The sequence below is a fragment of the Leuciscus leuciscus genome (assembly GCF_965113295.1).
Source record: "Leuciscus leuciscus genome assembly, chromosome: 3".
Taxonomy (NCBI): Eukaryota; Metazoa; Chordata; class Actinopteri; order Cypriniformes; family Leuciscidae; genus Leuciscus; species Leuciscus leuciscus.
In genome coordinates, this window is record NC_138727.1 from 63,323,632 (window position 1) to 63,347,652 (window position 24,021).

The following is a 24,021-nucleotide window of genomic DNA, read 5'->3' on the forward strand; positions in this document are numbered from 1 at the left end:
GGCCCCAGCGCGGGGGGGGGGAGTGGCCCCCGGGGACCAAACGAAATTTTTCCGTAAAAGTCTAGTAGACCAACATACCATAAAAATGTCTTCATCCTCGGTGCCACGGTTCAGGTAGTTATTTAGGAAAAACTGCATTTTTTTGGGTTTGGGGGGGCCCAGCGCGGGGGGGGAGTGGCCCCCGGGGACCAAACGAAATTTTTCCTTAGAAGTCTAGTGGGGCTACATGCCCACCAAATTTCATGTTCCCCGGTGTTTCAGTGTCCCTGGTATCGTTGACGAAAAATTTACGGGGGCCCCAGCGCGGGGGGGGGGAGTGGCCCCCGGGGACCAAATGAAATTTTTCCGTAAAAGTCTAGTAGACCAACATACCATAAAAATTTCTTCATCCTCGGTGCCACGGTTCAGGTAGTTATTTAGGAAAAACTGCATTTTTTGGGGTTTGGGGGGGCCCAGCGCGGGGGGGGGAGTGGCCCCCGGGGACCAAACGAAATTTTTCCTTAGAAGTCTAGTGGGGCTACATGCCCACCAAATTTCATGTTCCCCGGTGTTTCGGTGTCCCTGGTATCGTTGACGAAAAATTTACGGGGGCCCCAGCGCGGGGGGGGAAGTGGCCCCCGCGGACCAAATGAAATTTTTCCGTAAAAGTCTAGTAGACCAACATACCACAAAAATTTCTTCATCCTCGGTGCCACGGTTCAGGTAGTTATTTAGGAAAAACTGAATTTTTTGGGGTTTGGGGGGGCCCAGCGCGGGGGGGGGAGTGGCCCCCGGGGACCAAACGAAATTTTTCCTTAGAAGTCTAGTGGGGCTACATGCCCACCAAATTTCATGTTCCCCGATGTTTCGGTGTCCCTGGTATCGTTGACGAAAAATTTACGGGGGCCCCAGCGCGGGGGGGGAAGTGGCCCCCGGGGACCAAATGAAATTTTTCCGTAAAAGTCTAGTAGACCAACATACCACAAAAATTTCTTCATCCTCGGTGCCACGGTTCAGGTAGTTATTTAGGAAAAACTGCATTTTTTGGGGTTTGGGGGGGCCCAGCGCGGGGGGGGAGTGGCCCCCGGGGACCAAACGAAATTTTTCCTTAGAAGTCTAGTGGGGCTACATGCCCACCAAATTTCATGTTCCCCGGTGTTTCGGTGTCCCTGGTATCGTTGACGAAAAATTTACGGGGGCCCCAGCGCGGGGGGGGAAGTGGCCCCCGCGGACCAAACGAAATTTTTCCGTAAAAGTCTAGTAGACCAACATACCATAAAAATGTCTTCATCCTCGGTGCCACGGTTCAGGTAGTTATTTAGGAAAAACTGCATTTTTTTGGGTTTGGGGGGGCCCAGCGCGGGGGGGGAGTGGCCCCCGGGGACCAAACGAAATTTTTCCTTAGAAGTCTAGTGGGGCTACATGCCCACCAAATTTCATGTTCCCCGGTGTTTCAGTGTCCCTGGTATCGTTGACGAAAAATTTAAGGGGGCCCCAGCGCGGGGGGGGAAGTGGCCCCCGGGGACCAAACGAAATTTTTCCTTAGAAGTCTAGTGGGGCTACATGCCCACCAAATTTCATGTTCCCCGGTGTTTCAGTGTCCCTGGTATCGTTGACGAAAAATTTACGGGGGCCCCAGCGCGGGGGGGGAAGTGGCCCCCGCGGACCAAACGAAATTTTTCCGTAAAAGTCTAGTAGACCAACATACCATAAAAATGTCTTCATCCTCGGTGCCACGGTTCAGGTAGTTATTTAGGAAAAACTGCATTTTTTTGGGTTTGGGGGGGCCCAGCGCGGGGGGGGAGTGGCCCCCGGGGACCAAACGAAATTTTTCCTTAGAAGTCTAGTGGGGCTACATGCCCACCAAATTTCATGTTCCCCGGTGCTTCGGTGTCCCTGGTATCGTTGACGAAAAATTCAGTAAGGTGACAAAAAAAAAAAAAAAAAAAAACTTTGACAATCCCTATATGACCGCTTTCGCTAGCTACGCTAGCGGCGGTCATAATAAAGGAGTCATAATAACATATTACATGCTTTGAATTCTTTATATATAGCTATGCAGTGTTCTAAGCAGCCTGGAGGGGTCGCTGTACGTGATGCAACACTTATTATAACCACAATAGACTTGAGACTTGACTTGGACTCTAGCTCAAAGACTTGAGACTTGACTTGGACTCTAGCTCAGAGACTTGAGACTTGACTTGGACTCTAGCTCAGAGACTTGTGAGCATCTCTGCCATAACGCTGGAATTGACATCACTTGATTACACATTGTATTACCTTGTTATGATATAGTGACCCATACAATGTGCCAAACATATTTTCCTTACCTTGTCGTTCAAGGCCAGGGCACTTTTTGTACAACCAACGTTGTGCTGAACTTGACAAAATTGATCTCCAGCGGCGGCCAGCAGCTCGTGAGTTTTTATTTAATTATTTTTTAAGGCGGTTGAAGGTTCTGGAACTTTTGCGCGCTTGCCCCGGCCCAATTTAACCACTGGGTACAACTATGGCTTAAACAAACAACTCTAACAAAGTTAGAAAAGGGAACTCCATATGACAGGACAAGTAAGCCCTGGAAAGATGTAACTGATGAGTGACATTTTACCTGGCAAGGATATGATTCCCATAAAAACTATGGAAAATGAGGACTTCAAAAGACTGCTCAAAGTCGTAGATCCACGTAACGAGATACCCAACCGCAAATATGTTTCCGCTACGGCCATTCTGTATATCTTTATCTTATACACGGCTGTGATCTGAATGCCACAGCAAAATGGAACACAAAATGTTATGGTTTTTGCTACAACTGCAGATTTATGTCTTATTTATGATTTATGTCTAGCCGCACTTCAGAACCATATTTAGGTCTGACTATTAAAGGAACACTCCACCGCTTTTTGAAATAGGGCTTATTCACCTTCTTTCCTACATTTAGATAGGTGGGCAAATGCAACTAAAATGCATTGTTTTAGTTTGACAGGGTTGGTGCTAGCTTAGCTTAGCTTAATGAATGGAATCCTTTGTTGCCAGCTAGCATGTCCTGAGTAAAAGTGATAATAAAAAAAACGCCTAATTACTACTTGTGGCCTGCGTATTCACAACGAGTACAAATAGCGATGCAGATTAACACTGGGCGATTTCCTAGGCAGATGTTGACTTGGGACTATATTAGGGGGAAGCACAGGTGAAGCACTGCTACTTAGGCGAAGCACTGCTACTTGGGCGCAGAGATATCACGCAACACATGAAATCCCACGACTTCCGTCAACATACCGGCGTGAATAGTAGCTGGCTTTTATCACATGCACTGAGACAAAAATGCATTTGCCCAATTATCTAAATGTAGGAAAGAAGGTGAATAAGCACTATTTAAAAAAAAAACGGGGGAGTGTTCCTTTAATTTTATTGATGACTGGAAGTTGTGTAGTGCGTGTCTAGAAATAACATACTTCCCACAAGAGGATTATTATTGTCACTGGCATTTAGTTTATCATAGTAAATAATTACTAATTACATTCGGAACACTGAACGGTAAAATTATGAGATTAGTATACAATATAAATTGCATTATTATATTTGAATGTTTTGTACATTAAATCAATTATGCTTTTGTAGCACAATCTGTTTGGTTTCAATAAAATATTACAATTGAAAAATAGAAACATTTGCAAATTAAAATTTACAGTGTGCTCTACGTTAAATCTAATTAACATTATTTTTTTTAAAATTGGGGACATTATGGCTGTTTTGCGGCTCAGTAATTTGAAAAATAGTCTTAAAACCAACATGGAAAAGAATTGTGATAAAAAAAAATAAAAAAACATGAATCGTGATTTGAGAATATTCTTCAAACAATCAGCTTTGTGTTCCACAGATGATCTGAGTAAATAATGACTGAATTTGTTCCTCTAAAAAATTTGACCATCGACGCTTTATGATTGTGTATTTTCAGAAACAACGACATCCCAGGATGAAGGAAAGTCTGGTAAGATCCAGCAGATCCATTGCTCAGTTTGAGTTGAAGTGATCTTATGATATAAAGATAAAGATGGTTCTGTATTTTCAGAAACAACGTCACATGACCCTGAAAGAAAAACATCCCAGGGTAAGTCTGGTATATCCGTTTCACATTTTGAGTTCAAAGTTATCTCATGATATAAACAAGCATTTAAAGTACAGCATGTGTAAGAATGTAGTTGAACGTAACATTCTCACCTTGTTTCTCTGTGAAAATCCCTTTGTGTGATTTCAGATTCCTCTGTGATAGTTGTGGTTTCTGTGGGTTTGATCCTGCTGGCTGTGTGTTTAGTGCTCATGTTGCTCAAAATAAAATACAGCTGTAAACATGGTGAGACACACACACACACACACACACACACACACACACACACACACACACTGCACATTTAGTAAATCTGAGTGTGTCGCCCTCTGCTGTTCAGAAATACACACACAGTTAAATTGTCTCTCATTTTCTCAGTCTGAGATGTGGCTCTTGTTCACACAGGCATCATGTCATCATCAGAGAGAAGAGAGACCGGAGATCATGAAATGGTGAGTTTCAGAACTGATCTGTGCTTCATGATGTCAGATAAGTGGGCATGTTTGCTGTACCTTTGAACTGAGACTTCATGTTTGGGGGATTTGGCTTCTCTTACAGGTTCAAGACTCAGATCCCACATCAACTCCTCTATATTCAACAGTCCAGTTACCCACAATCCCCTCTGATTCACAGAATCCACTTTACTCGTCAGTCCAGTTACCCACAATCCCCTCTGACAGGGTCCTTTACGCATCTGTCAGTTTCCAGAAGCATGAAGAGTCTCTCAGCGATGCTACGGTCTCCTTCAGGAAGAACGAGATTGACTCTGATTATGCATCTGTCAAACACAGCAACACACCAAACTAAACTTACCATTAGAGTTTTACTCAAATCTAGAACTGTGTCAGTCACTGAGAATAATGACTGAGCCACGTGCAATAATCATTCAGTGTCATTGAACAGGTTATGGATCAGTTATTAGAACAGGTTATGGATCAGTTATTAGAACAGGTTATGGATCAGTTGTGACACTTACAGGACACTGTTGGGAAAGAAGCTGAAATGTTTCTCTCAGAGACAGAAGGAAACATTGACTTCTCCTGAAATGTTAAACTGAAGACAGAACTTGTTTTTAAAAATACATCTTTAATCTTTGTCAGCATCAGTTTACCAGAAGTGACACATTATGTTGTGAGCAATAAGCCAATCTGTGATGAGCACATCAGCTCTGATGAAGAGCAAGACAATATTCATAATGATTATAAATGTACTTGATGTCATAAATGTCAGTGTTTTAATGGGATGTCTATCATGCAGAGGAAAATAAGCCTCATTTACAAGCCGGTCATTTCTGAACGAAACATTTTCTGTTTTGAATTTCTAAAAATCACAGCTTCACAGTGACTTTTATGGCATTAGGTATGTGAACACACAAAAAAATTGAGGTCATGATCCGAGCATGCTAAGTGGTCGTAAAAAAAATGTGTTCCTTAATTCAGGGTTCTTGCAGGTTTCAGCAAGTCAAATTTAAGACCTTTTTAAGACATTTTACGACCATAAAGTTTGAAATTTAAGACCTACCAAAAAAAAAAATTCAAATCAAAGAATTCATTTTATTTCAATGAATTAAGTAATTGAAAAAACATTAATTTAATTTACAGATAAAACGATTAGTAACCTTCCACACCCAACAACGTGTGTCAAATTGTACTATGCATATTATACTGTAAAAAACACATAATTAGTTGATTTTAGTTGATCATAGTTGATCATAACTAGAGATGAAATGGCATGAACATTTCATTTCAATGATTATAGTGACAAAAATGACCACGGTTATCACAGAATCCTGTTCAAAAAGTACTAATACTACACAATGTCGAAAACCAGCAAATAACAAATAAAATTAGCATCAATATGCACTTTTTGTTTACATAAACATTAAAATAATACCATTAAAAATGATAGCCAGATTTTAAAAGTGTCTTGCAACATGTTATATACTAACATGTACAAGTTCAAATAAAGTTTAGACAAAAAAGTTGTTTTTATAAAAAGATAAACCTCACATATTTCAGACTTTAAATATTTGTTTATAAAAAGATAAATTACTGACATTTACAATGCACTTTAGCTTATCTTTTATTATTAATAGTAAAATTCGGTCGGATTTTCCCGTGGCGTCTGTCGTTGCAATGCAACCATGCACTGCTCTCCACAATGCAGGCATGAAAACAGGTCAGGGGTAAAAAAGGTGAGAAGGATGCGGCAGCAAAAAATCCAATCCAATCAACTTATATATATATATAGTGCTTTTTAAATGTTAAATTCATCAATCTGGTGCAAATTAAACAAAGAAAAATTATTTTAGTTACAGTGTCTGTCTACATTACTACTACATAATAATAGTTACAATATTAATCCCATGATAGTAATAGTCATATATTGTAAAACAAATGAACTGAAAAATAAAGGAAACTTTCATAATTAGTTTTGTACTAATTTCTATACTTGAAAGAGTATATTTCTATACTTCACATTAAAGGTGTGATTGGGCTAGCCCAGTGTCAATCAAGAAAAGAACCAAATGGGCCGCTGATCTACGTGTTTCATGGGGTGTCAGAAAAAAAAAACTAACGCTGACTTTTTATTGACCAATGCATTACACACTAATTACGCACTAACCCAGCGCCGCTAATTAAGCAAAACAAAACGAATGGGCCGCCGATGTACGAGTTTTATGGGCCGTTAAGACAAAAAACGAAACAAAAAAGTATGAGATGTATCGGCCCAAAAAGCACGTCGGCCCACCGGGAATCTCCCCGTAGTCCCGATGGCATTAGCCTACATGCCTGGACACAAAACAAAATCCTACCTGTAGCCTTTCACCATCCACTTATTTAGCTGCTGTTGCATCAATTGACATGCCATCTCCTTTCCTCTCTTTCTTTTTCTATGTTTAGCCCCCGACAGCTTTTTTGCATTATCCATCTTTTTCGACGACAACTCACTACTCGTTCCTGCTCGCTCAGCGCTCACGGCGCCCGCGCCCGCTCGCGATATTATCCCGCCCTCTTCTATGTCAAAATTAAAAATAATGACATTGGCAACATCCCTGTCTGTATCTGACAGGACAGTTAACATTGTAAGCTAACTTACCTCAGGCTTGCTTTCCGACGTGCGGTTCTTTGTTCGGCAGTGTGTCATCAGACTCGCGGTGTTAAAGACTTTGAAAACAATTCTGCCCTACTCTGACTCGGATTGGCTGTCAGGTTTCTGCATTAGGAATGATGATTGGTTTTTTAAAGCTGCTAAGTTTATGGTAACTATAGAGATATAGCGGGTAAATGCTGGCCACGACCACGACCCCCTCCCCTCCCCTCCCACCCCATAAATATTTTCTCATCGGATCGGCACAAATCACGTAGGTGACCCATTTTGGTTTTAAAACGGCGAAAATTTCGCCGAAAGGTGAGAAGTTTTCATGCCTGTCAATGACAAAGAAGTTTTAGTGGCTAATGGATTTCCACCGGCGAGAAACGCTTGCTGTAGCTCTGCTACAAGATTCATTTACGGAGAAGAGAAAAACACCCGTAGTGTTTGGGTGCACCCGCATCCTTCCAGTTGAGTGAGCTTTCATTGTTGTTACGGAAAGGGGCGAAGCTGATTGGTTGGTTCTTGTCACATGACCTGCGGTGCGTTTGCGGCATTCTGAAGAGTTGAGATTTTTTTTTATCTCGCTGCGCCTGGAAAAAAACGAGTGCGTCGCTTCAATTATGAGCGCGCGCCTACATTTGAACGAACTTGAGCGCGCAAAAGATGTGATATGTGAACGGCCTGTTGGCGAGACCTTTTTTAGACCTGACTAAATGAAATTTAAGACCACGGATCAAAATCTGGCTGTTTTTAAGACATTTTAAGGCCTTAAATTTAAAGTTCAGAATTTTAGACTTTTTAAGACCCCGCGGGAACCCTGTTAATTTGTGCTCGATGCGGCCACGATGCAGAAAAAAAGTGCTCAACAATGAAGGGGTGACACTCTAAAATATCAAGAGTGCAAAACAGACACACACACACACACACACACACACACTTTATACATATATATATTTTTTTTTCTTATTAATTATTATTAAAATAATTAATATAATGTTTAAAAATAATAATAATATAAATAATAATAAGCTGTGATAAAGCATTACTGTTTATTTTTTTATTTTTTTAATGAATCGTAATGTTACCTGTAACAAAATGCTTTCTCTGTACTCAGGTTTGACTGTAGTAATAATGCAAAAACGTGTACACTTCACATCAAATTTATTTAAAAAAAAATGTATAAACCTTGGCAAAAAAAATTATTTGAGAATTTCTAAAAAATACATTCAAATCCTCATCTTAAAAGTAATAATTTGGTCCCAAAACAACTAGAGAATTCACAAACCTCTCCATAGAGTGCTATACAGGCATCTAGTGGTAAACCCATGCAATAACATGTAATATTTAATTTTTATCAACAGATGGCGCTAATATGACTTCAAAAAAAAAATATTTAAAAGGCCCAGTCTCTATTCGGTTGTTAAGTCGTGACGTAACCAATACTCTTTCCGGGTCCAAAGTCCAGGTCCTCTCTACCTACCTACCGCTTTCGCTGGTGTTTTGGTTATTATTGAGTGTTTTTACAATGCCGCAGTGCTGTGTCCCGTGTCCCGAGCTAACTCACTTCAACCTCGTAAATCTTCTTTTTCATTGAGGACTCTACTCTTAATTATGCCACCTGAGTGATGAGCTACACTAACCACTCTGTTGGTGTTAAAGGAATTTAAACCCTTTTTGACCGCCAAGGGTGCCTCACTAAGAAGGACGTGATCGTAAATAAATTTACAGGTTCCACCGTTGTTATTTCTGGACCGCTTGGGACCCAAAACGTCACGCGTGACGTCAGACTTAACAATCGGATATTAATCTGTAATACTGCAATAATTGAATAAATATTGTAAAAAAAGTGAAAAAAAATGTTTATTATTTTCAATGGCAAAAATGTACCAAAAATATTGCATAAATATTAATAAGTACCATCAACTCCTCTCAAAATACAAAAGAAAAAATATTATTGAACAAAAATAAAATGCATTGGTTTTACTGTTGTGGAGGAAGTTTCATTTGTAGGTGTCCGGTCACTTCTGACCGGGAAGATAACACGTGGGATTCCGAAACGAAGAACACCTGAGGGTTAAATGTATTTTAGAAATGTGAAACTCAAGTGAAGTGCCTGAAAGGTAGTAATAGATATTTTAAAAATGTAATTACATTACTTTTAAACAAAAAAAAACTAAGTAATTACATTGTAACTTGCCAATACTGAGCAGCAGAATACATTTCAATCTTCAAAAGAACAAATTAAAATACTGTTAGTAACTTGTATTAATGATTGTGCTTGTGTTCTGCTTTGATTTAGCAATATGTCTGTATTATTCTCATCATTTTCAATAAAAGTCTCTGCTGAATAAATGTATATTTATGCAATCCCGCCGCCGTTTTCATTGATCACTCTGGTATCCAGATTTAAAGGTTCATTGGCGTGACTTCTCTCTGTCTTGGTTTGCTGATTTTAAATCTGCTGCCTTTAATGATTGAAACCAACAGTAGAAGATTCAACAATTCAACAACTGTGAACTCTCTAGCCCTGTAACAGCACTGCACTATTGAGAAGTATCATCTAGCACAGGGAAATATTAACTGCTGGTCTAGAAAAGCTCTGATAGCAGCAGAAGTGAGAAACCAGATCGGTAGGTCAGCATTTCTGCACAACGAGTAATAATCCATGGCAAATTCACATATAGGAGAGAGCGGGGCACAACCTAACGCTTTCTGACTTTCTCAGTTTGTGTAAATCTACTTAGGGTTCAGAGTATTTATTTTTCCCTGCATTGATTTCACATGTCTAGTACAATTATGTGGTTTTGTTTCATTAATACAGTGTATACTTTTTTCTTGATATATTCCCCGAAAGAATGGAAGTGAAATGTGACAACATGCCCCATCTAACATGTGAGGGGCACATTGTAACATTGTAATGTTATCTGATCTAATAAAAAAAAAATCCAAGATAAACTCAAATATTTTGTCAATAAAATACAATTCTTAACTTTTTCATATAATGGCATTTTTTAAATAAAAATAAAATATTTTTGTGAGAACAAACACACCGCAAAACACAGCTATACAACATAGTTCAACTTCAAAACAAAATAATAATGAATAATTTCTGAACATTGACTCAGTCTTTATTCACCTTTTTCTCATGGTTTCTCAATAGAATTCATAAAAGTATAAAATAGAATATAATAGCATATTTCTAATAGGGGCTGATTGTAATGCAGTGTTACAATGTTCCCCTCCAGCGCAACTGGGATTTAAACCCTGGTTTAAGTGTTTTCTGCTGGTTAGATCAGCATTAAAGAACCATATCAACTGTTGAAATAACAGATATAATAGGGCTGGACAATAATTCAATATCAATATATATATTGCAATATACATTTTTTTCAATAACGGTGATATAATTTTTAAACACATTTCCGATATTTCAATATACATTACAGGCATGGGCTACATTTACATTTTCATTTTTACTGTGCGATAAATATAAGCAGCACGGCACACAACGGCCAGGATTTTCCAAGAAGTGCTCGCTGAAGCCTATAGCACGATGACGTAGCTGGATGATCCCATACGTACTGGAAGCGCATGCGCAGTGGTGTGTTTTGGTCTGTAAAGGCTATGTACATCATGGCATGTACGTACATAAAACTCCGTCGACTCCGTCGCTATAGAAACAAAGACGCTAAAATGCAATCATGCAATGAGCTTCTCTACTTATTGTGAAATTGATTTCTTTATATTTGCTATTAGTATTATCCATACTGCAAAATCCTTATGTTTTTATTCAACTATGTGTGGCCCTAATGAAAAATACAGGACAAATCCCGTCCCTTATTGATTTGATACGGGATGCATCATCTTACTTGTAAATACGGGACGATTCCGTATCTTAAGGGACGGGTGCAAGAGGAACCTTATGTACAGATCTCTGTGGAAAAATTAGTATAGCCATTAAAGAAGGAACTCTTACCAGGCAAAATATCATTAAGCACTTTTTTTCTGACAAGATTTAATTTCTTGATGCTGTTATTATTTTTGCATTTTCCCTTGAATGTGTACTGGTATTTTAAGTTGCTTATAGACCGTATTGTATTGTAGGCCTACCTCTTAAAATTACAGAGACAATTACATGACTCATTTTTGCTTCCACTCAACAGCAAATATGACCTGAATAAAATAAAATGGCTTTATTTTAAAATGTTCTGTATACACGCATTAAATCCATCACATTTAGGTTTAAAATCATGTGATATAAAATGTTGTAAAATTAACTTTTTTCCATGTATGTAGAGAGAAACTAGGAAAGCATCACATTTATGTAAATAATTACTTATCAATAATTACTTATTACTATTTATCAGTAGGCTACTACTACTACATAGGTTAGAACATCATCTCAATACAATATTGAGCACATGTCACTTAAGACCAGCGCATGCGAATGCAAATTATAACCCAAACACACCTCCATCCAGTACGTATTGGATCATCCAGCTACGTCATCATGCTACAGGCTGCAGCGAGGGGTGTCTCGGATTTTCTGGCCCGTCGAATACCTTGGTCCACAGCGGGCCAGCTCGGGCTAGAGGAGTGGTTACGAACAGAGGCGGAGTTTACCTGAGCCGGGAGACGCCAGCGCCGGATGATTCTGTCAGCTAACATCAGCATTAAAGACTTTTAAAATAGTTTACCTCAAAACTCACTTTCATGTTTGATTGCCTTCTGTTTGCCTTCTGATCACCGCATAAGGCATACCTGCCAACTTGGTGAGATTTTGTCAGGGGTGAGATTTTGTCAGGGGTGGTCAAAATAATGCCGCCCAGCGCGCACACAGCCACACAAGTTGGTGGCTCAGATATCAGAGTATTGAAATTGACGTTCACCCATGTTGTACCCTGCATTCTGGTGGTTTGTGGGGGGGGCCCAAAGCTAGGGGCAGCTTACTGGAGATAGACAATATTGGTTACATTCTGTGAAGCAGACATAGCGGAAGGTCCAACCCCAGGACATTTTGGATTAAGCAGATGTGATTTCCTGCATTCTAGTGGATTTTTGGGTGGTCTGCTAAAGAGCACTTGCACCCATGTGCAATACCTGAACTTATTCTGGTTCATGTTTGGCATCAAGACTTGAAGGGCCTTCTAGACTTGAGCTGAACATTCAACCAGAAAACTATTGTTGTGCCTAAATGACTGCCTAGTGCCTATGGACCACAATAAAGCCTCATTCATAGACCAGTGTTTAAGATTTAACCTAGGTAGGTTGATTGATATTTTGAACGAATGGTATAACTGAAACCTAGCCTATGTTGTGAATAATTGTATTCTTAAGAGCACTTAATGATTTATGTTCAGCCAAAAATGACAAGATTAGTTAGGGACGGTCATTATTCTTCATTCAAATCCTCACAGCACATGGTCCATCAGAATCAAAGTGCAACAAATAAAGTTATTAAACAGTACAACTTTTTCAAGTAATAAAACAGATGAATACATTACACAAATAACTTAAAATGAGGCATAATCAGTATCAAATACAGATCAGAAGCTGGGTAAAGTCCTGCCTATGATCTGTGGGCATGGTTATACTGGCCTGTGGCCTTCTTGGAGGCCTTGATGATATCTGAGGGGGGCTCCCATTTGAAGCAGGGCTCCAGATTGGCCATCTTTATGGTCATTATTGATGACAAGGTGCCATCCAATGCTAGGCTGTTTCTTCTTTTGGTTTTGTTCAGTCCCACAACTGAAAACACCCTCTCAGCATCTGCGTTTGCATGGGGCAACACCAGGACCAGCTTGGCCACAGCAGCAAGCCTCTCAAATTCTTTGGCTCCAGTCACCTATGGAAAATGCACCAAGAACACAATGGAAAAACATAGCTTGATGTTTGATTAATTAATACTCCAAGTATACTGTAGGTTGATCCATTAACAAAGATAAAAACATGCATTATTTGCAACATGCATGACACATATGCATACAACAAAGTTTAAGCAACAGATGTAACCAAGACACACCTGCCAAAAAAAAAAAAAAATTACCTTATGTTTCCGAGTTGCCATTTCAGCCCAGAAGCTTTCCATTTCAGTTTCGTCTTGCAGGGATATTATTGGCATGGTCTGATAATTTAGAAACTCCTCACCCAGAAGGTCATGCTCCTCTGGTCCATGGTATGGGAGGAGATGGGGAAACCTGTTTATGAAAGTAGAGTTACAAGTTGTTAAGTTTTAGGTATATTGTCATCAACCAGCAGCAATTCATACAGATCTTTGAGGAGAAGCCACATAAGAATAGCTCATATGCAGTTTTGGAGTGAACATACCTCTTTATAAAACACAGGGTATTTTAGCTAAGATGATAGATAATAATTAGAGAAAAAAAAACTAACCTTTCAACAAAGTACAGGACATCTTCGATGTCACTTGCAGCCCTCTGCCGTACATCTATGAATTTGGCATGTTTGATCAGTGGCTCTTTCAGTGGCAGCTTCCTAAGTGCATAATCCACAGCACTTGTCAGGAAACACAACACAGCTTCATGGAATGAATCCACCTGCTGTGGTGTGATGTCACCCTCGTCGAGTAATCTGTTAAGTTTAGCCCTGGTTGTGAACCCAATGTTCAACTTTCTTCCTGTCACAGATACAGCATTTCAGGTTAACATAAATGGTTTAACATGCTGATGTGGCAATATCAGCTAGACACATAGGGCAAGAAATCCAACCAGAAGCTCACGGTTAATGGAAGGACTACCACAAACCTTTCTAGGTTTCTACTCATGAAGTGGCAAAAAGGCTAGGTACAAGGCTAAATATCACATTTAACATATCACAGTGTTTGATCATATCAATAGTCAAACACTAACCTGGTAAATGGTTTGCCTTCTCTTTAAAGGCAATTTCACAAGGCTCCTCATGACCCTGCAGAGCTGCTGGAACCATAAACTTGGAACATAGCTTGCGTACGAATTTCACCATCTGTAACAGACATTTACAAAAATAGTAGGTCAAACTTGTTTTAGAGGATCCCTACAGATATCAGCAAGAAACACATAATGGAAAAAAACAGCAAAATCCAATCCCACCTCATCATGTAACAAAAATATCGACGACTGCTCTCTCTGAAGAAGCAAGTTGAAAGAAGTGAAAGTTGGTACGGTGGCTTGGAAGAACAGCAGGTACACTTCTGTCATGGGGTCAGTGAATGTCTTCGCAAGCCTCTTGAACCTGGCCTGATTTTCATCTTGAATCAATAAATAAATAACACCAAACAAGAGGTTGTCATTAATACAAATTTGTGACTAACAATCCATGTAGTTGCTGCATAATGAAATTGAAAATTGATGACCATACTAGCAGATTTGTAGTAGCTGGCCAGAGGTTCATACAGCCTCAGGATCCTGGTCACACAACGTTCAAGGCTAAGCCAACGAACCGAGATATGCAGGAGGACCTCCATGTACTCTGCTTCATGGAGCTCACAAAACTCTGTTTCAGACATTTAATTCCATATCATATATTTTCTACAGCACAACATTTCAATATTGCACTTAATAGTATCAAAGATACATACCTGTCAGGTATCCTTTCCGATTTGTACTACCCTTGAACCAGTAACCGATGTCCACTACCAAATCCTCCAAATCAAAACCGGACACCTGCAATGCATTAATCAAATTATAACACATTCAGTCAATGCATGTAATTAGGATACAGATAAAAAGTTACATGTAAAGATAAATCAAGCCTTAACTCACTTTAAAAAATCCCACTCCTGCAGCTTTGGCGGTGTTATGTGCCACATGACAAGGACAACCATGAATATAGGTGTTGGGATGCTTCTGGAGGACCCTAGAGGCAATGGAATTATGTGGTCCAATATTCACAGCTGCACTGTCGACTGAGAGACCAATGCAATTATCCCAAGGGATGCAATGTTCCTCTAAGGTGACGTTAATTTTGGTGAAGATCTCACTTGCTGTCCCACTTCTTGTCCCACTTGTTGTGCACATACTTAAAAACTGGTGAACAACTTTGCTGCCCATAAAGACCCGGACAGTAAGCGGGTTCATCTTTTCCACTCCTATAATAATGACAAGTTAGAATCATACAGATGTTTATGTTGATAGATGTTTAAGAATGCAAAAAAAAGTATGTGCTTTGCAAAGGAGAAAAATCTCAAGTTTTGGAAATACCAGTGTCATTCGACCCATCAGTAACAAGGGTATACGGGGATTTTTTCATCTCCTTCACAAGCTCCTGTGTGAAATATGGTGCGAGTGCTTCATTGATAATGCAGGATGACTTAGTCCTGGCACACCTGTACTCCTGCGCTGTCTTCGAGTCTCCAAAACATTCTTTTAGGAGAGGCCCCAGGTGGTCTGCAAAGGCTAGGGGGATGTTGTGAACTACCAACCCAGCTGTCAATTTGACCTCAGCCCTTCTTGTCTGTAATAAATTAAATTATTAATCCTCCCAAAAGACCATAGTTTATTTCAAATAGATACCTGCGATAATAGGGCACAGGTAAAAAAAACTCATTCAGCAACTAAGATCTCAAATTAAGAAAATTGGACTATACTACACTGAAATACACAACATTAAATTAGTCAAAACTATCAACCATGACATTACCGTGATCAACTATAACTCAAAACTCTTTTCTGAACCTTTACACATATCATACCTTAACCTCTTGTGCAGACATCCCCCCAACAGAGGAAACAGGCATTGCATATTGAAATATTGTGGCTGTGGACTGTAGAGCCTTTTGCTTTTCTTGGTGGCCTTTGGTTTTAATGTGGCACACTACATCTGCAACACCCTGGTGGCAACATGAATTTTCAATACGGCAGACTGCACACCAGTAGTGCGTGTTGCGGCTCCCTCTGGTAATAAATGGCCATGAAGAGGTCCACTCCTGTTTGAAAATGGATCTATATGTTGCTGCTCCAGCCAGAGCACGACTCTTCTGGCCCTGCTGTTGGATTGGGGGGGTCTCTTCTATCTGTCCCTCTGTGTCTTCTATCTGTCCCTCTGTGTCTTCTATCTGTCCCTCTGTGTCTTCTTCCATCTGACATGTTGCTCGTTCCATTTGTCCTGTCTGTTGCTCTTCTGCATGTTCTTCTATCATTTCTGCCTGATGCTCCCTTTGTCCTGTTCGTTGCTCCTCTGTCTGTCCTGTCGTTTCTATCAGTTGTTCTGCCTGTTCTGTCAGTGTGTTTGTCTGTCTTTTTTCACTTGGATGATTCTTTAAATAAAATAAAAGGTTTCGCTTTTGTCCTGGCAGAGGTCTCTTACGGGACATCTTTGAAACCTTAAAGAATTCATGGTCATGTTGGTTTAATAACTTTACTCTCGGTTAAAAAACGAGCCTAACTTCTGTTGCACAAATTTTCCATATTTGTTAAATTCTTTGGAATACATCTCTTACCTGTTCGAAAAAGTGCTATTAAGTCCTACAGAAAATAATCTTCATCCAAAGTGAGTCCTTTTGGCCTGTTAATAAAAAGATAAATGCCATGTGAATATTAAACAATGCTAGGAACTGATGTTTTGAACATGCAGCAGCCTATACTAGGTTAACAAGGTGCTCTCCTGCTATGACAGCTGATTCACTCATGTTAACAAACGAAACACACAAGCAAATTATTTATTTCAAGATGTAAAGTTTAAGAGCGTAAGTACTCAAGGTTGACATTTCATTGTGACATACCTCTCAGCTGAGCTCAGATTCTCATCACCAGTCGTCGCGGTTTTCCCCGCCGTCTTTCTTGTATCTCTTCTTCTGTTACTAAGTTCGGGGTGCAGCGCATAGGGTTCAGTGACGCTCATCAGCGCCATCTATGGTCGGGAAGTTTTTTTTTTTTTTTTTTTTCGCGTGAGAAATGTGATGTGTGGCGTGAGTGCGTGTGAAAACAGGCAAAACCGTGTGTCACACGGCGAAAGCGTGAGAGTTGGCAGCTCTGCATAAGGTAGACATATTTATACCCGATGCAAAAGACTAAGCACGGTAACCATTACCATAGTAAACATGGTAAGAAGAAATCAGACAAATCATATAGGCTATCACAATCATGTTTTTATTTTATCTGTATATTAACACAACATTTCCCCAAAATCATGTTTAATCGGAGACACGAGATTTATGACTTGGGAGCAGGGAGATACGAGGTTACGCTGTCATTGATTAGAATGGTATGGACACAGATGTCGCTGCTGCCAGCAGTGTTCATCAAAGTCTGTGGTCGCTTTGAGTCTTTTGACAAGAGATAAGGCTTTAAAGGAGAACTCCGGGCAATTTTTAAGTTAATCTTGATCGTTATACCTTTGTGAGTACTGTCTATAGAAAAAAAACGAACCGGATTGGTGCTTGCAACGCAGAGCTGCTACAGCTAATGCCCAGAGCCCACTCAGCTAAAACATTTCATGTAACAGTCTAAAGCCAAATAAATAGCTGTTCTTGCCTTTCATTTCAGACGTCTGCTTCTAGGGGCCGTTCACATCGTCTTTTTCGCACTTGAGGTCGTTATTTCAAATGTAGGCGTGAGCGCGCTCATAATGGAAGCAACGTGGTGCGCTAGTTTCCTTCTCATCTCCAGAAATATACAGTATCTAGTAGTAAAGCTAATGCAAGGGCTAGAAATCAATTAATCCTTTGCTGATACTTCTTCGTCGTCATCATGGAGAGCGCAGTTCACGGTTGCATAGCAACGACAGACGCCATGGGAGCGCAAGCGCTTGTAGGAGACAGCGGCCGCGCTTTCCACACGTTATAGACGCAATATGTGAACGGCCTCTTGCAGAGTTGGCCAGTTAAAATATTTTTGTCATCCTTGATGAAATACTTCCACACATCTGACGTGTGGTGTCTGTTGGTGACGTTCGCCATTTTTAATTCATTTATGGTTAATGGACGCTCGAGTAGTCGATTGTTTCGATCTATCGACTACTTGACTAGTCTATGCAAGCCCTAAATGTATCTAACCTAACTATTTTCACTCGTTATTGTCTAAAAAAACATACAAAATTATCCAAAGATAGGCTTACCTCTTACTTGGTGCCAGTAACTTAGCCCTTTTTTCTCCCATAAATTAAAACCTTGCTACTTGGGGTATTTTACATGCACAGTGCCAACTTCGAGTCAGTAAAATAATAATAAAAAAAATTATTTAATGCTAGTATCCAAAACATTTAATTCAATTCAAGTATTATATTAGATACATTTTAAAACTTCAATGCACACGTATAAAAAGCCTAGTAATAAGTAGACATTTAAAATACATCAATAACTGATATCATGGTTTAACACAGATAAAATCAGAGTTAAGGCTTGCTTTACGTGTTGCTCGACGAGGATTTCTCAATCGCTGCGACTTTCAATCTTGAGGAGACAAAATGCCGCGAGGCTCCCGCCGCGGAGTGAAGAAGAGGTGGAGTTACGAGGATTCTCAGACAGTTGAAGTGTCCAATGGAGTTAAGAGATTTGCTCTCTAGCTATTTTCAACACTTTAGATTGGTTAATAATAACAGAACCACGTGGGGACTGACCAATAGCATCGATTTGTGAAAAAATATGAAATTGACAAAATTTGGACATACGAGGTTTCCGCCCGACAGCGACGATATATATTTATTTATATGTATATACTTACAGAAACGATGTTTGAACGACATTGGGAGCTGTTCTGTCGATTGCAAGTGACGTCACTTGCAGAGGAAGCGCTGGTGTCTGAGCGTGCAGGTCTGGGAGTGCAAGTGCAGGTCTGCAGCCAGACCCTTCTTAGCCTACTGGCAGTCTCCAGTCTCTTTATACCGGACTATCATAAAATAAAGCAACTTTTTTTTGGGAGCTTCCTCTGTTTCTCTGACTGAAAATATCTGTAGCCTACTGGGAGAGTGCTAAAGCTCATCAGGTCGTATTTGTGGTGGCATATTTGTAGTAATTATCATTCTTTCTAAATGTGATGTAGCCTAAATATGTCCTGTAACTTCCAAATAAACAAACAGCCTCGACTGAATAAGTGTGTCCTGTTTTCTTTTGTGAAATAGAATTTGACATTCTATTTCCTAATTCACATCCTAATTTATTTCTTTGTGACTAATGTGCAATTTTGATATAAATTAATTCATTGTGATCAAAGTATCACTTTTTATTGTAAACCTGTGGTAAAACATCGATGCTTGGGTTTTAAATATTCAAGTAAACAACAAAAATGCCAGCAAACGGTCGCTTTTATCATGTTTGTTTTGCGATCTCACTGTTTCCAGTGATTTCTTTCTGATTAGTTTTCTGATAAAACTTCCATTTGTTGGTGAAATGATGGGTTAGTGTGACGTTGTTCCAGAGAGGCGTGTTACGGGCGTGTTTTAGTGAAGCGCTGTGGAGCTTCTGGCCCGACAGTGGAAACGCAGCAGGTTTTGGGCCCGGTGCTCCAGGCTATTAGCCCGGCACGGCCCCGTTTAAAGCCCTGGCTCGCACTGGCCCGACAGTGGAAACGTGGCTCTTCAGATTCATCAATCGGAATGAATTCAGGCGTCATCAACACTCAATGTCCCTCAGTAACGTGTGTTTTTGTTGTTGCTCACCTTTTCTTTTTTTCTTTTTTTTTCAGCAACTCTGAGCACTTTTCATATTCACTTTTTTCAATCTATAAGAATAATATAATCAACTTATGTTAGCCTATAGCTTAAAGTTAAAGATATTAATATTAATAAGTTGAGTCTTATTATTATTATTTGACGTGATTTCACATTTCTTGTTTGTATGAAGGCTAAATACAAATAAAATATAAACAATAATTTATTTGTACCATTTTTATTTCTAAAATATTATATAGTTTTATAGGAGGAGGTTTGCAGAGACTTGGCAAATACATTTTTCAGAAGTTTGTAGGTACAGGACATTCATTGTGGGCGTTCTTCACAGTTTTTCATGAGGCTTTTATATTGTTCATATCGATATCAGAATTATATCGTATCGACCGAAATTAAGAAATATATTGTGATATAAATTTTGGCCATATCGTCCAGCCCTAAGATTTAAGATTAAAATAATATCAGATTTGTCTAATTTTAATAAACACAAAAAACAGAGATGAAAAATGAACTACTTTTGCAATGGTTAAATAAATGTTCAGTGATCCAAAGATGTCTGAATTCTGCTGCAATTTTTTTCTCTATTTAGTGTTGATGTGGTAACTAATAAATACACTAAGTTTCGTCATGCTGGCACGTGTGGAAGCATTTAAAACAAGTGTGTTACAACTAACCCCGTGTTAGTGTGTGTCCCGATCTCACATAATCCAGAAATCAGAATCTTTTCCATAAAGGCCTCAGAAAGGGCAAAAAGTTGAGATCAACTCAATCCTCCCCTTCTTTACCACACACACGCGTAAAGGAATTGTTAGCTCAAAATTGAACATTTTTGGATTGTTTACTCACTCGAGGCTGTACAAGATGACTTTCTTTCCTCAGCCGAAGAGAAATTAACGGTTCAAATGCATATTTATGCAGCTTCAGAGGACTCCACAAGACCTAGCCGATAAATAAAGGTCTTCAAGCGGTACGGTCAGTCATGTTCAGAAAAAAAAAAAAACTAAAAGTGTATACACTCTTTAACTAAAAACACTCTCCTTGCTCCAGCTCTGCGAAGCGCGTTCATGAGACGGTTGCGTGAACGCTCTAATGTGTTTCATTCATACTGGAAGCCAGAGGGCGCTCTCACACAGAAAGTCAGAAACGGATACATAGAAGTAATAACAGGGTGGGAAATTAGCACCCGCCAATGGCGGGTATTTTTTCAAAGTGGCGGGTGACTTTGTCTTGTATACCAGCCACAGTGGCGGGTGGATTGTAAAACATATTTTTATTGGTTGTTACTAAAAACATTCCTTGTAACTGATTGGACAGCTTTTGTCAAAGAATGCTGTTGCTAAGTAACAATAATGCACTTTTGTCGAGTAACTCATTTGATTGGTTTTCAGCGCTGTGTGTCACGCGCTGAAGGGACCGTGACACATATAGCTGACACCCGCTATCCATTCTGTGCTGTAGAAAGGACAAAACATTCGACAAGGATCCCCGGGTCAAGGCATTTTCTGCCTAAATTAAATAAATCAATTAAATGATAAAAACTAAAACTAAAACCAGATTAACCATTTCATTACAGAAAACTGTACGCAAAGTATGTGACAAAATTGAGAATGAAATTAAATGATTTCATTTTCACGGTGACAATGCATCATCGCTGTCAAACTGAAAAATAAAATGCAATTGGTGATTTCACGCTTCATTTTCACTTCAATCTGGAGGCAAGACTGCCAATATTAAAATGAAATTGTACAAAGCATTTTATTAACGCTCACGCAATAATAGTGACACAATACAAATTAAAATGTAAAGTTTAGTTGTCATTTTATTTCCTCTTTTATTTCACAGTTTTAGTTTTCGTTTTCATTTTCAAAGACAACCTGTATGCAAATTCTATGTTAATGGGAGAGTGGGGCTTATTCAAGTAACGGTGCTACAGACACGCCTTCTGTAAAGCGACGACGTCGATGCCCCGTGTAAATGAGTGAAACGAAGTTATTGAAAAGTGATCATATTGTAATCGAGACGAGTCATGGCGAAATCTGTAAGTCAGCTTTTAGAGAGACTGCTGCAGCATTGGAACAAGAGGAGAACAACACAAACCAGACTGTCAATATCTGTCACTGTATATTAACATTACATTCTCACTTAATTTTTAATAAAATCATTTTAAAACTGAGTCTGACTAGAATTATTATTGATAACACACCATGAGATGCTCTTTTTTACAGCTAATGGCTGAAGAAATGTCGTTAGATGACATTAACACGTGAGCGGGTGATCAGAGGCCTGCTTTGTGCTTTTTGCCTTGATGTTTTTAACACCAGACACGGCTAATTAATGTTCTTAACAACGATTAGTTTATCACCCGTCACTTGTCTCATATTTCCGTCTCAATCGTGGTATTTTCCACACTTATTCCTCATTTTCACTCATACTGAAAGTTACGATCTTTTACTATCGCCTGCCATTTTAGGTGCAAACATTCTTAACCACCGGCATATTTATCTGTATGTTTTAAACTGTAAATAAACACTGAGGGCCACACATACACCAATCATAAAATTGCCATTAGGAAAATATAGGAACAAATATTATAGAATACAAATTATTGGTTGTTGTTCAGCCGTGTATTTGTTTTCTTTAAGCTTTTCAACAAAGTTCAGAAGAAATTGGTTAACATTTCTGTCCCCCTCACTTCTGAAATGATATATGAATAAATAATTAGCCCAAAAAGAAAATATGAATAATTAAGTATAAATAGTTATAATTAATTTTAAATATTTAAATCAGCTGTAAGAATTAACTTGATGTTGAAGAATTATTACCACAATCAACTAACCAGTTCGTCCAGTGAATATACAGTGTTAACTGAAGTATAGCATTGTTTTAAATTCAGCAGATCAACAGCCTTGAGCAAACCATCAGTTTAACACACACTTCTTTAAAGGAGTAAGGAAGGATACTTAATGTATCAGATAATGAGACTACGTTTGATACTCGCATGTATCGCCCATTTAAATGAAACGATCCTGATGTTTGTTGCGGCTCCAGTTGATGTTTGCTGATGTTGTGTGATGAGAGAGAACTAGTTTGAGTCAGACGATCTTTGATGAATGTAAAGACGAGAAGACTTCTAGCTCAACATGATCTTCACGTCTGAACGTCCCCAAAGGGGAAGAAGAGAAGGACCTGATCTCGTGATCTCTTTTAAAGCATGAAGATCTCTCACCCTCGGGACGTGAGTTAGCCAATGAGGAGTTCTTCCTTTGGAGAGAAACTTTACGATCCTTTGTCTTCTAGTAGGGTGTTTTGCATACGTTTGATGGAGAAAATATGAAAGATTCTTATAATACTAACAAGCTGCATAGGTATATCGACATATAATGTAAATGATTAGGGGTGTAACGATTCATCAACTAGATCGATCTAACATCGTTTTAAAAGGTAATGAATCGATTTTATCGATACTAGGAAATAACGCATTGGATTTAAGCACGTCATACTTTATATGGATGTTTTTTCTTAGCACTTTCAATTTTAAAGGCGTTAAACGTTACTCGATTCAGTCTGCCTATCTGTGACGTGATCGCCATGCGTGACGCGCCAGCAGCAGCGCGACAACATGCAGCGCAAAGTCTCTCACCTCAGAAAAACAGACTTCCCTGTCCTCTCAGCCGCTATAGGCTACTGCAGTAGCGCGCACTCTTTAATTGCACGCGCAAATGCGGCGGAGCGCGCTGTATCACTTCACTAAAGCGCAAAAGACATACGAGAATGCAACGTCGTAAATTAGTAAGTTAAGAAATAAAAGTAAAATACCAATAAATTACGTTATTGGTACGCCATGTGTCAAGTCAAGTCAAGTCAAGTTTATTTGTATAGCGCTTTTCACAATACAGATTGTATCAAAGCAGCTTCACAGTATTAAGGTAAAATAATACAACAAAGTTTGTTTCAAGAGGAATTTATTGATTGATAAAATTAAATTAAATATCCCCAAAATATCCCCAACTGAGCAAGCCAAAGGCAACAGTGGTAAGGAACCGAAAAACTCCATCAAGTGACCTAATGGTGTCCTAAAACTCCATCAGGTGACCTAATGGAGAAAAAAAAACCTTGGGAGAACCCAGGCTCAGTCGGGGGCCAGTTCTCCTCTGGCATTTATGAGCTAGAGGCCGGATTGTAGTTTGAACTGTAGGATTATATGAATGCCTGGCTGAAGAGATGCGACTTTAATCTAGTTT

At 39.3% G+C, this 24,021-nt stretch overlaps 2 protein-coding genes across 9 annotated transcripts in view; one reads left to right on the plus strand and one right to left on the minus strand.

Annotated features, from left to right (window-relative positions):
- LOC309495394 (polymeric immunoglobulin receptor-like) overlaps positions 1-6,115 on the plus strand; it is a 66,605-nt gene extending 60,490 nt beyond the window's left edge. Inside the window, exons 8-11 of one of the 3 annotated variants that reach the window (XM_082165138.1) lie at positions 3,935-3,967; positions 4,235-4,330; positions 4,490-4,536; positions 4,643-6,115. In XM_082165138.1, the coding sequence (XP_082021264.1) occupies positions 3,935-3,967; positions 4,235-4,330; positions 4,490-4,536; positions 4,643-4,891 (425 nt within the window). In that variant the 3' untranslated portion in view covers positions 4,892-6,115. Of the gene's footprint in view, positions 1-3,934; positions 3,968-4,048; positions 4,208-4,234; positions 4,331-4,489; positions 4,537-4,642 lie in introns of those variants that run through there. The other 2 variants (XM_082165139.1, XM_082165137.1) reach the window with 2 other exon arrangements.
- A 2,931-nt stretch (positions 6,116-9,046) lies between these two features.
- Positions 9,047-21,269, minus strand: LOC309495402 (protein FAM200B-like). Of its 6 annotated transcripts, none has more exons than XM_082165155.1 (11): positions 19,665-21,269; positions 15,870-19,574; positions 15,379-15,631; positions 14,941-15,266; positions 14,757-14,841; positions 14,537-14,671; positions 14,269-14,426; positions 14,050-14,161; positions 13,574-13,817; positions 13,227-13,377; positions 9,047-13,025 (listed from the first exon to the last, which is right to left on the minus strand). In XM_082165155.1, the coding sequence occupies exons 2-11, from the start codon at positions 16,488-16,490 to the stop codon at positions 12,750-12,752; spliced, it is 2,361 nt and encodes a 786-aa protein (XP_082021281.1). In that variant the 5' UTR covers positions 16,491-19,574; positions 19,665-21,269; the 3' UTR covers positions 9,047-12,749. The 6 variants fall into 6 exon arrangements, with proteins under 6 accessions (XP_082021281.1, XP_082021280.1, XP_082021282.1 ...); XM_082165154.1 differs by having other exon boundaries at positions 15,870-16,681; positions 16,899-21,269; XM_082165156.1 differs by having other exon boundaries at positions 15,870-16,499; positions 16,617-21,269.
- Positions 21,270-24,021: the final 2,752 nt, after the last annotated feature.